At 32.5% G+C, this 13,876-nt stretch overlaps 1 protein-coding gene across 1 annotated transcript; it reads left to right on the forward strand.

The window, feature by feature from the left end:
- Positions 1–5,872: 5,872 nt before the first annotated feature.
- On the forward strand, positions 5,873–7,379 carry LOC123216029. Its single transcript, XM_044636378.1, has 2 exons — positions 5,873–6,486; positions 6,916–7,379. The coding sequence occupies exons 1-2, from the start codon at positions 6,253–6,255 to the stop codon at positions 7,210–7,212; spliced, it is 531 nt and encodes a 176-aa protein (XP_044492313.1). The 5' UTR covers positions 5,873–6,252; the 3' UTR covers positions 7,213–7,379.
- Positions 7,380–13,876: the final 6,497 nt, after the last annotated feature.

Consider the following 13,876-nt stretch of genomic DNA (forward strand, 5'->3'; position numbering starts at 1 on the left):
TCATAAAAATTAATTATTAAATATGTCGAGTTTTCCCCTCTTTTTTAGTAGTTTAAGATAAAAATTGACTTACACTTGTGTTTTGAGTGTGTTAATGATGTATTTAGTTGTCTTTTCGTGTTATTTTTATGTGTTCAATTAAAAAAAAGTTAGACTGAACAACAATTATATATCATCTTATAATCTATTTAATGTTTATAGATCTAAATCTGCATATAGAGACAAGGGGTATGAAGTTATGTTGTAAAAATACGTTTTCGAATATGTGTTAAAGTGGTTTAACTCACTACTTGAGAATTTAAGTCTTTTGTTATGTTATTCGTATTCTCCAAAATTAGTATAACAATAATATAAATACCAAATTTGTCATTCTTCTACATCACTAGTTTGCATTATATATAATTATATAATGGACAAATTAAATCTTAATATAAAAATAAACCTAGTTATTTAATCAACTCCACTTTTATAAGAAGAATAATTCTATTATCCTATTTTTGTAAGAAGTAATTCTTATCTTATATAAATACAAGTAAAAATGGAATCAAACTTCCAAACTATAAGAAATGAATTTGGAATTTTAAAAAAATAATAAGAATAATTAAATTTTGTCAAATCTCACACTTTTCATTGTTTTAGGATAGAAAAGACTTATACCAAAGTTTTGGGTTCAGTTGTGCTTAGAGCCACATGAATTTGACTAAAAAAAAATGTGACCCACAACAATAATAATGATTAAGTGAAAACTTAATGATGAGAAATGATGAATTATGTTTCTATTTCAATACAAAGTAATTGAGATTAGATATGATTACCAAAATGTGGACATGGGAGTGATAAAATAAGGTCAAATAATCACGTGGAAGGCATAGGGGGATGAATATTTCCTTACTAATTTTAGAAGTGTGCCTCTTTAGGTTTAAATATTCAACACTTTTTACATCTTATCGTTCATGACGCTCTTCTCTCTCCCTCTAGATGATATGACAAAGATAAACCTAATGTTTATATAAGAAAGATGAGTGTTTTGGTTGTATAATTGGATGGCAACCCAAAGATGATGATGATGATGATGATGAGGAGGGGAATGATGTTGGTGAATGAGAAATGAAAGGCCACCTAATTTAACAAACCAACGAAATTCCATTTCTCTTCATTCGGATTGGAGGCATTCATTATCAGTAATAAAGAGGCATAAGCAAGCCACAACTTTCTGTTGCAGAAATTCCCCCACCCCAATTAATAGTTTACCTTAACCATTTTTCTTTCTCAGTTTTTCGGCTTTCACTTGCCATATTTCCTAACAGTAGTCATGTCATGAAACCAACCGATTATGGCTATTCTCGTATATCTTACTGCAAGCATGACAAATACATTTGAAAATATCTAAATCGCTTTCAATCCTGAACTTCTCTTTAATCAGATTTTTATTTCACTGGAATTAAGAATTAATGTGATAATTATTTATGAACTTCTCTTTAATCAATTTTTTTCTGATGAACTGTGACATCTGTGATTCCAAAGATCCCATATTTGATTGATTTCCTCTTTGCTTTAAGCTTTATTAGATTGTAAAGAATCGATGGTATTTTTGTCCTCCGGATTGTTAGGACTATGCTAGAATGGTTACAGAACAAGTAGCATTACTAAAGGCTAATCTCTCTAATGTTTTTCATGTCCAAGTTCTCTATTTTGTATTGTATCAGGGTTAAGTTTTAAGCATATTTAGTTGCAAAGATGACATCTCCTTCTACCATAATAGATATTCTTGTTAGTAATTATTCTAATGTAGTCTAATATTAATTATAATTTTGGTTTAATAAAATTAGATAATTGAATAGTTGAACATTTATAAATGGACTAATAGATTAATAAAAATAAGTTCAATACATTTATAAATTATGATTTGGATAAACGGTTCACTGCAGGACTTAAAATTTATCGGACCTTACAATTCTAGCTTTACTGGCCTTGACAATATTCTAGGTACTGGCAGTTTCCCCATCGTCCCATTTTGGGAGAACTGCAGGGTCTGTTCTAGTTGCTGCACCTCAGGTAATTTTTCAAATCATGTCCCTGGAACAAGCGTATGAATAGCTTGACATTCCAATCCTTGCTCTTCTCTTCCGCGGAATGGTTGTGAGTGTATATCTTGAAAGAGATGATGCGTTTAAGTAGTCGAGCAAGGTGCTCACATGGAAGATGAATGGAGCAAAGGACTTGCTTTGTGGAATATGCTTAATTTCTGCCATCACAAGTGCTTTCTTCATCAATGATACAGCTTGAGCAGTACATCACATTTTGCATCCCCAAATGATCAGGAACTTGATCATGTTGAAACTACAAGTTAGTATGAGATTCATTTGATGTCTATTGATGCATGGAATTCCAGGAATTCATATTTTTTGGAAATATGGAAAGGAAAGTTTAGGAAAACATGTGTTTACCCGCATTATTCTAGGAATGTCGATTGCTTTGCTTGCGGGTCAAGATATATTAGTTTCTGAAAGCATATTACGAACAAAGTTTGTGTATTTAAATTAGCAGCAGAACTATGGCTAAATTCGAACCAAGTTGCTCGAGCCTGTTAACTAGTTTGGTTTGAATAAGTTTAAAATAAATTTGCCTAAATTGAGATCAAGTTGTTTATTGAGTTTAAAGGGTTTATTGAGTTTGAAAAGCGTTCGATTTAACAAGTTCACAAATTTAGAAAAGTTTGACTCGAATCTATTAATACGATATTGTTTTGATTAATATGGATCAAAATGATATCGTTTCGATCGATTTTGACTCATTACAATATTAAATCAAATTGTAATTGAATTCAATTCGATATTATAATCAAATTCAAACTGAATTGAAGAGGACTCACTGAGGTTGAACTTAGCTCCTCTCAAATTGAGTCGAATTTGAATGAATTCAAATTCAAACTGAACCATTTCCTTGGTAGTGGAGTTGAAATGGTTGCCCTTCAATAATCAATGCCTTTATTTTGACGGAACATTAACCCGCTTAATGGGCAAATCGTGTATTGATTGATTTTACCAACTAATGACATCATCAATATGTCAGTGATAAATAAAATTTTACATTAAAACTAAATTAATCTAAAGAAAACAGTTTAATAACAAATTTGTTACCTTACAAACAGATTCAAATTTCTTATCGTATGTATTGGGTTTAAATCCTAAGAATGAAAAAATTTTACAAAATAACTTGTTTTACCCCAAGTTGATGATTCGACTAAATTGACCCTATAGTTAAACAACATTGATCCAAATTAGACTGATTATCAAGTTTTGGTCGAAACCGGTATTGTCTAGGTCTAAAAATACTATCTCCAATTGGTCAATTATTTGATAAAAGGGTCAACTTCACTATTTAAACACTTGCTGGCGTTAGATAATTTTCAGGTTAATTCAATGGTTCCTGATTGCTCGGTAACATTATCAATCTATAAATATTATGAAATTTGAAAGTAGTATGAACCCATAAAACCTGAATTCTCTGGTAGATTTCTTTTGCTATTCTTTACTGCATATTTTAATATGCAGATTTTGTTTGCCCGTCAATGAAGTTACCTCTTAAAAGCATCCTCAAGTTTCTTTCTCTCTTTTTCTTTATCTCTTTCCATTTTCATATTTTAGGTCTTATTTTTCCTCGTTATCTTCTCTGAATCCTGAACATTTCCCATAGAACAATCTGCCTTCTACCTCATAATCATTCCATCTATCTCTGCAACTTCAGTTTGAAGACTTGTTTGTTTGTATCTCCTCTTTCCTTTGCTTCAATCTTTCTTTCTCTTATCACCCAAATATTCCCCCATGAATCTTCAAACAAGCTGCTCCTTGCTGTTTTTGTCGTCTAGAAATTCATACTAATCTATTTTTGAATTCAACCCTTTTGTCTTCTTCTTGGCCCTTCAAATTTGAATCCTTTTCTTTCTGCTTTTCTTTCCAAGTTCTTGAATATTCAACCTCCTTTCCATTGCTTTTATTAGTATGTGCTCGGAGACAAGTCCTAGAGTGTCATTTTCCCATGATCTTTGCCAGGCGGAAGCCGTAGATGTTTTTATAGATTTGAGTATGTTTGATGTGAGATTTTTATTATTTTATTTTTATTTTGAAACAATAGAGGGATATTTGCTTAGAGCAACTGAAAGAGTTGTCTTTAAGTTTTGGAAAATTGGTTTCTTAAAATTGAAAATAAAGATAAAATTGGTATTAATTTAGATTTTTCTTTTACTAAAATTGTACAATTAAAAGAAATGTGATTAAAATTTTGCGAAGGAATTAAAAAATAGTTAAAATAATTAACTTCCATTCAAAATGTCCTAAAGAGAGACCCATGAGTTTGCTTTGGGTGCTCCAGTCTAGTCAGTAAGGTAAAGGCCATTCAAAATTGCACACACTTTAGCTAGGCTTTCAGCCTGTGGCTACCTGCCAGTTCCACACTAAGCATATTAATTTAAGCTGAGATGAAGCCAGCCCAATTTATTATTTTGTTACTAAAGTACAAACTTCAACTTAACCATGGGAGTAAAAAATAAGAGATTCTAAACATACTTATAAGAAAAAAGAAAAATCTAAAAGATGAGAGTTTCGACGATATTTTAAGAACAATTAAAACAAAACTTTGGCCTCCAGTTGTTATAAGTTGGTGTAGGATGGAAGATTTCTAAGGAATTCCTCAAATTAAACATTAATATTAGTCAATTGAAAGGAAAAATGCCGCCTAAGAAGTGGGGTTAATAATTAGCCACTAAGGTATGTTCCCCTAATGTTGAGCTACAGCAGGAAATGAATTGGGAAACTCGCCAAAACATGTTGTATACTCAATTTAATAATTAAAAAATAGAAGCAATTTCTTTTCTGAAGAAAAAAAATATATATATATACGTACAAAAATACTGAAACATCCCAAAAAGCCAGAGGAGAAGGAATATTAGTGGAGCAGAGAGAGAGAGAGAGAGATGGATGTCAGAAGTGAGAATAAGATTCCACAAGAGGGAAAACCATGTTCATTTTGGCCCCGTCTACTCCAACCAATGCCCCTGCCATCTCGTGAACTCACGTCTTCTCGGATTGTTACATTTCCTTATTCGTATTAAACAGTTTTTTATACCTGATTAATTATATTAAATACATAAAATTTTTATATATAAAAACTTTCTAATTATTATTCAAACTAAGACAATATAGTGATATTCGGCTTGCTGATTTTAATTTATAATTAATAATAATTTAAAAATATAGGTAATATTATTCTTCATTTACCATGTTCTTGTCTAGTTTTTGAAATCCAAACATTCAATTTGCTACTTGTCAAGACGAAAATTTGGACCTTGAATTGCCCTAACTACACTTTTATTTTTGTCAATAAATATTTTATCAATAATTAGAAAAAAAAACCGTTCTACTTGAAACGTCAATGTTTCCATATTTGAAGGTATATGAAGCTTTCGTTTAAATGGGCATTTGTTTATATCATTTTGACTCTTAAAAAGCTTTCTTTTTTTTAAAAAAAAAAAATTGGTTCGACTTAATCTTATGTGGAGCTTTCAAACACTTTCCTTCTATAGACCAACTTCTTAGTTTCAAAAATAATAATAACTATAATTATAAAGATAGATACGGAAGGAAGAATGAAGACCCCAAAACAAAAATGCTGAATTGCACAAAGGAGATGAATCAGATGTATGAAACGGAGGTGGCGAAAGAGAATTAGACGTTTTCAATCCCAGCAATCAAGAATTGCGGCAACTTTTTGGGGAAAAAAAAAAAAAAAAAAGAGAAAAGTATTGAAGAAAGCTCCGGCATTCTTTTTGGTAAATTTTCATTTTACCTGCTTCCTCCTTGTTTTTCTCATTTTTTACCCTCCAAGACTAAAGTTTTAGCTTCAACTATTCAACACAATTCGGATAGCTCTTCCCACCACGCGGCTCTCTAGTGCGTGTGTTCCTACCCAGTACACTGATGCGGGGCAAAATGGAATGGTTTCCCTACTGCAGACGGTATTGGGCCCACTAAGGGTTCTCTCTAACACGGCCACGCGCAGTTAAAGAGATTGGAGCTTGTATTTCTACCAACCAATCCTCTCTTCAAAAGACGCGACGCGAGAGCCCAATTCTTCTTCGTTTTCTCAACTTTGTTCCCTACAAAATCTCGCTCTTCTCTCTCTTTTGTATTAGTTTTCTGCTTCATTTATCTTTTTGATTTGTTTTCTTGGATCTTGGGGATAAAGTGTGAAAAAATGAGAGCACCAAACATGGCAACGATCACTGAATCGTTAGAGAGGTCTCTTCAGAATTGTTCTCTGAATAACCATCAAAGAAGCACCAGCGTTAATTTAGGCCTAAGTGCTGAAGAAGGAACAGGAAGGTCATCAAGTTCAGATGAAAACAATCTTCACAATACTGATACAACTTTAGAGCTTAATTCGCATCTTTCCCTCCCTTACCATTGGGAACAATGTCTTGATTTAAAGGTAAAAACTTTTCTTCTCCTTGAACTCTGAAAACAAAACCAGAAAAAAAAAAAAAAAAACCAGGCAGATCTTGTGCTTTCTGTTTTACTTTCTGAAACTGGAATAATTTTATATTTTAATGGCTTTTCTTCGCTGTTTTGTATTTATTACTTTTCTGTTCGGTCTCTTTTTGTCCAGCATAATCTCTGATTATTAGATCAAGATTAGTTTTAAAACCTAAACCCTAGAAAGGGCGTAAGCTTTTTCCCTTCTGATCTTATTTTCTTTTGTTTTTCCTTTAAAAATGGAAATAAACTTTCCATGAATTGACCTTCAATAATTTTTTTTGATGACTAAAAAGATATCTAATTTTTTAAAATATAAAGGAGACAGATTTCAGGGTTTTGATCAGTTCAATTATACTAATGGCGATGGGTGTAAAAAATGCAGACAGGAGAAGTTTATTACATAAACTGGAGGAATGGGATGAAAGCGAAGGAAGATCCAAGAACAACCGCAGAGTCGAGTGGCGAATACTATTCTGAGGAAGACGATAACTCATACGATAGTGAAGAGTCATCATCAGCAAGATACCATAATCGTGGAGGAGACAAACACAACGTCTTGGTGGTGGCTGGTTGCAAGAGTTGTCTTATGTATTTCATGGTCCCCAAGCAAGTTGAAGATTGCCCAAAATGTAATGGTCAACTACTCCACTTTGATCGATCCGAAAATGGATCTCCTTGAAGCCCGGTTCAATTTTTTGCTGCTCCTTTAATTTATCTTTTCTTATTTTTTCCCTGTCCCTGGTTTTTGTCTCTAATTAGAATCTTTCTTTTTTCCAACGCCTGGAGAATTTTCAGTATGAAATTCAAGAAAAGCCTAGATAAATATCAGTTATAAGTTTACTGTTACACGTTCTTCTCCATACCCTTCTTTCTCCTCTTTTTAATTTGGTTTGTTTTTTAATTTGTTTTCATTTGGGACGCCATTGAAGTTGCAGAAATAATTGATAATTCTACACTCCAGCGGCAAGCTCAATAATACCCAAAATGATTAAGAAGACGTCTGCCGTCTCTCCTTCAATCTGTTTATACAAGTAATATTTTTCATGTCCTTTAACTTTGTATGGCTACCACCCACTTTAATAATTCAATCTTCTGTGTTTGTTTCAAGAGCTTTAGTTAGTTCAAACACTATACATTCCATTTGTTTTTATGGTTGCAAACAAGAATTTTCTCCTTTTTAAGAACTTGATGTTGACAAATTTACCAATCCAAAATTTCAAGTGGGTAGCAAATTTTTACTTTCTCAGTCCACAAAATACAATGGATAAACAGAATGAATCTTCAACAACTAATTCTTTGCATCTCCTTACCAAACTTTCATTTATTTTAGCCATTTGAAACCAATATTCTTCTTTCATTTTGGGTTTATATTATTATTATTAGTTACATAAAAGGCTAAAGAAACATATCTTCTGCTCTACATGTGAGATGAAAGTGAAAAAGTTAGTACTTTAAAAGGGAAGGAAACTACAATAACAAACCCTAGAGACTGTAAACTTTTTAATTTGTTATAAGACCAGCTACTGCAGTTAAAAGTTAAAGCTTGAAGAAGCACAGAAAATACTAATGGATGCACAATATAACCCTAAATCCTTTTCAAGAGATATCAAAAGAGAACAAGTGTTCCAAAGTGGACAAGTGACTCTGGACGTGGTGGGTCTCTTTACGCAAAGCAAATATATTAAATGTTAGAAAGTAGAAACTAGTGTGGAAAAATAGGCGTACACCATTTAGCATTTAAATATATACGAATTTTCGGCGTATGAGCAGGTTTTGGTTTTGTTGACAGCCAATTAAGTGGCAACGCGTACGGACTCATTTAGTCATTTAGACTCATTTTCCTTTGAGCTCTTTATGGTCAACTGTGCAGCTTCATAGCGGACAGGCCGTTATCACGCAAAGATTGGTCAATGTGACTCATTGGGAAAGTTGAACTTTTATCAGACTGTATATAATTTTCTTGTAACATATACGAAGCCAAATGACTATGTCCCACCCAAGGTTTGCTTAAATACCATTTTTCACCCTTTATGTTTTAAAAAGTCAGATTCCCATTCTTCATTTACTTTCATTAGTAAAGTATATTATGTGAAAAGGTATAAAGATAATTTTACATAAAATTTTTAATTTTTTTCCTTTTTAAAATGACATTTGTTTGAGAGTGAACTAAATTTTTTGAATATATTAGGGGTGCTAATAAAAATTTTTAAGGGTTTTTGAAAATTTAAAATTTCAACATGTCCTATAATAGTTTTAATAGTTTTTAAAATAATAGTTACATACTTAATGAATTGAACAAAATATAATATTTTAAAGTTGATCAGAGTTTTGATATTTATAAAAGTCTAAATGATATATTTTTAAATTGAAAAGGATATATTAGTAATTTAATATTTATATTAAGTGTTAATAAAATGATTTAAATGAAAATGAAAACCAAATAAATTCTATGGAAATGAATGAATAGTGAGAATTTACCTTTTTTTTTAACCTTAAATGGCCAAAAGGGCCCCGGAGGGGGGGGGGGGGGGGGGGGGGGGGGGGGGGGGGGGTGTTGATGTGTTTTAATTATTAACAAACTTTTACATGCATTTAACATAATAATTAACACAAGAGCAAATTGCTAGTTCCTCCCTGAATTTAACATGATAATTAACACAAGAGCAAATCACTACTTCATCCCTGAATTTAAATGAAATGATTTCTTACGTTTGAAAAAATTATTTACGCAAATAATTATTAAATTTGTTAATAAAATTTGCTAAATTTTCTGTCATGATGTTGATGAAAATTACCTAATCTTTACTCAAGTTAAATAATATTTTGCTGTTAAAAAATTTATAAAATATTTATCCACCGACAATTACTCAAGTTCAACGGGAAATAGTAAGGCGGACTTAACACAGCGATAATCACGGACATTAAGAAAGGTTTCTTAATTTTTTTAGTTAGAGTATTAATTATTGATTATTTTATAGCCTTCTCTTCACAAGTCTCCACCTCCCCTTCATATTAGTTTTTTTGCTGACGAAAATGATAATTATTATGACGTGTTTATAATTGAATGAGTTGGACTAATGACAAATCATGAATAAGTGGCCAAGTTTCTTGCCGGGTTGCAGAAAAGCTAGGAATTTATATATAGTTCCAGGGAAGCTTCCGAGTTTTTTTCCAGTGATAATTTGATGTTTATGAGTAAAACTTTGAATAAATCATTCATAAGAGAGAAACGTTAACGCTTTGCCTTGCAGAATGGAAAACTTTGACAATATGAAGGGTAGCTTGAAATGATCTGCATGTAAACGGGTGTGACATGGTACAAAAAAGATTCGAAAGTTTCTCAGAGAGAGAGAAGAAATGCTTTAATATGGTACAAAAAGGAAGAAGATGGTCCATGGGAGGGGTAGCTCAACAGCTGGACTGGCGACAGTAGAGGAAACAAAGGAACATTTTCTTTTTCAGAAGAATAGGGAATCTAGGCAGCGGTATTGCTCACCCACGGTATAGATGGAGAGGCCGTTGATGTATAGAGTAATCAGTGGTTGATCTGTAAGAGAAAAAAAAAAAAAAGCAAGAATAGTAATAATAATTCAAATCTCTCTCTTTCTCTCTCTCGTTCTTTATGTAATCTCTCTACTCTATCAATATCATCAGTCGGTCAAAAACAACAGAAACTGATACTTGGGTACTGAGAAAGATACGGACCCTCATACCTTGTTCAATATTTTATCCCTTATCACTAGATCTGTTGTTGTAAAGGAATCTATGTAACTTTGTCTGTTTCGATGATCCTTCTTCTTGTGTTTTTCTTCCGCTTTGCATCTTTCTACTGTTTTACAAATCAAATTTTGAACTGTACGTTAGCATTGAGTGGTTGGAATTATATTTCGTTTGGACCATTATGAACTGATTCCCTGCCACAGTTAGCTAGGTCAAATGAAGATGCTTATATTATATGATTATCTCCTCATTACACTTCATGGGAAATGTAAGCACAGGACAAAATATATTAGTTCATCTTGAAAGTGAGTTCACCATCAGAATCAGTCCTTTGAATTTAGTATCTCATCAGTTTCAGTAGAAGTTCCCATGTGTGCTTCACTATGTCTAAAACATTGAAAATCCTCACGCCCTCCTCTTAAACCGTAACCCAACCCAAGAACAACTGGGTTTAGGGTTTTTAGGTCCATGGACTGGGTCTAAATATTATCACTGGATAAATACTATTAACTTTCCGGCCTGTAGCTTCTGTGCTTTTTCAGGAAACCGACTCCGGTAAGCAAGCGACACCATTCTCGGTGAACTGCCACATTTAGCACAGATGGAAGTAGACATGACAGTGGACTGGACCAGCCAACGTGGAAAAAAGCATAATCCGTGTTGACACGATCCATAATTTTGGGCGGGCCGTGTCTAGGGCTTGTAAGTAAGCCTATGACTGAGCACGACATGGTCCACTAAAAATAAACAAAAAATTAAAAAAATAACTGCAACAAACTCCTCAATAGTTTTCTCAATCATTTGAAGTTGACCCAAGGATTACATCATTATTTTATTTTAATTTTCCATATATAGTTATATACCATCCCTAATTTATAAGCTCTTCACACAATTCAATTCCTAACTCAACTCTCACTCAATCTCAATATCTCTATTATCAATTCTCAAGTTCTCAGTCAATTCTCAATTTTCAAAATTATTTTGTTTTCAATTATTTTTAATTTTTTGTCAATGCTACCGCAGTCCTTGAGAAGATTGACTTGTGCATTGCTTATTAAATGAAAAATAGAGCTTTGACATCCTTCCTCTTAATTGCTCTCAATCGTTCATTTATAGATCAAACTCTTCCATATTAGTATATTTGCATTCAACTATGTCTCGTAATTCTTGAGACTTGAACAAAATCTTTAATTTGATATTCCAAAACTTATATTTTTCACCATTGAAGATGGGTATGGTTGGGGCTATAAAAAGGTTGAAATTATGTTTTTCACCATTTGGGTCTTGCTTTATTGCCCAATCAAAGACTAAAACGAAGCTTTAAACCAAGAATGTAGTATTTGGAGGAGAAAGATAAAATCAAATAAAAAATTAATGCAAACGAGACATTTTTAAGAGAAGAAGTGTGAAACACAACATAATGAAAATTCACGTACCTTTTATAGGCTACTCCTAGCTTTTCTAAGCATGTTACCCACTCTTCACATGCCCTTCATAATAGTAAGACACATCACATCATGGACTATTTCAATCCAAACAAAAAAACTTATGTGTTTATTTAATAAAGGACTATGAATCACTCTTCATCAAGGAAAAATAGAAAAAGGCAGATCACAATCTAGAAGGAAAATTGTCATTTTTCTTAAGTAAAAGTATGTATTGGTCCACTTACGTAATTTGTTTTCACAGGCTATTTCAGTAGAAATGGGAAAATTCATTCATGTTTAATACTAAGCTTAGAATAAAATGGTTTGCAGGTTTGCCATATAATCAGAAGTCATATAATCCACTGAACAAGATTAGCTACACTTGCTATTATTTATTTATTTATTTTTAATGAGAAAATTTTATTTAAGCTAGACTGTTGCTCTGGAGAATAACCATATATCAAGAGTGATTTGAACATTTACTCTAATATTTGGAATCTCTTATCTTTTGACACTTAAACTATCATTTGAAGATATAATCATCTTTGTTTTAATGTTGATATTTCGTGCATGGTTAGTTTTAATATATATGACAATAGTGTACAGGTATCAGGGATATAATCCCCATACTTGCCTCATATTTTCATGCAGACGTTATGTCAGCATCATATTGCACTTCCTGAAACATCCAGTATGTTGCAAAATTTATTGCCTTTCCTCTCATTTCTGAATTGTTAAACATTTAATATCAGATTTACAGGACGATCAACTTTTTGACTTGGAGATTGCTTCTCGTACACGGATAATGTTTTTAGTTTAGGTGGTATTGGATGGAGAAAACTCAACATCATAAGATTACAATATAGATAATTTATTTTTCCTTTAGTATTTAGACTGAAGGTTTTCAATCCTTAAGTTGGCGAACTTCAGATTATATTCTGAAATAGCTCTGATCTTTAAGTGTAGGTCGACTTTCTATGTAAAATTCTCTCTTTGCTGTATAGTTCCAATTCTCTCTTTCAAAGGGATTCAATGAGACTGAAATTCTGCTCTTCTAGGCAAGATTGTCTTCACAAAGGAATGGACAAACCAACAAAATACCTCCTTCCCGCTTCATTAATTCAGCCATATTTTAATTTAGCCTATTCGATCATTTCTAAACTATCATTTGACTTAATTTTGGTTTTATGCCTGTGATATAACATCTAGGATTAATCCACCTTCATATGAAGCACTAATTTGAATAAAAGCCCGAATTATTTGGTGCCCCGTCACACTGTCCTGTTCTTAGGAAATTGCTGAATCATACGAGTGGGAACCCATCCTTGTTTAGAGGATTATTGAAAATGACTCTGCTCGCTTATTAAATGAGAATAGACCAATGTGATTTGTAAGATTAACATTCATGGAGCTTCGTTATTTTTTTCAGGATTCAGTGAGATCTATAGAACTACTGCTTTCATTCACACACTAAAGAAAGTTCAAGCTTCAATGGAACATAGATAGTTTTAAGAAAGGTTTAGGGTGGAGAAAGTATTAGATTTAGATATAATTTTGTTCATGTAATTGAGAGTGAATCGTTTATGGGCGACATAAAGTCTGTACCCCATGTGACATTTCTTTAAATTTCTACTTTGATTGTTCAATTAGGCACAATTTCCATGTAATTTTATTATATGAACCAAGCTGAAGATAGAAAAAAAGTTGAATTATGTGGCATGGAGATACGTTAGATCACAATGATGTCCAAAAGATCATTATTATAATTGCCATACAGCTAAATCATCCCTCAATCAACAAGCTAGTCATAACGTATTCCATTAATTTACCTTCACATTTTGTCTTCCTCCTATTTGATTTCTAAACTTTTGACTTTGATTTCACAAGCCCACTATAGATTTGTGTTGTGTTTATATGAATTACAGACAAAACCCATAACCGCCATGCAAAAGCAAAAAAGATACACGGGTAATGGCAGGCTTTCACTCATTCTCACAAGTAAATTAGGAATCTAATGCAATTATAATTAAGGATCTTTTTGCATTAATAATGGACTTCAAGCGTATCTTATTATACGTGTTGACAAAATCCCATTTGTCCAGAAAAAGCGCAACTCCAGCTAGCGTTTTTGCAACAGTTTTAATTGGTGGGTTTCCCCCATCTCATGGATGGTAGTGGTGAAAATATTCTCTCGTG

Source organism: Mangifera indica, chromosome 5, assembly GCF_011075055.1.
Source record: "Mangifera indica cultivar Alphonso chromosome 5, CATAS_Mindica_2.1, whole genome shotgun sequence".
Lineage (NCBI taxonomy): Eukaryota > Viridiplantae > Streptophyta > Magnoliopsida > Sapindales > Anacardiaceae > Mangifera > Mangifera indica.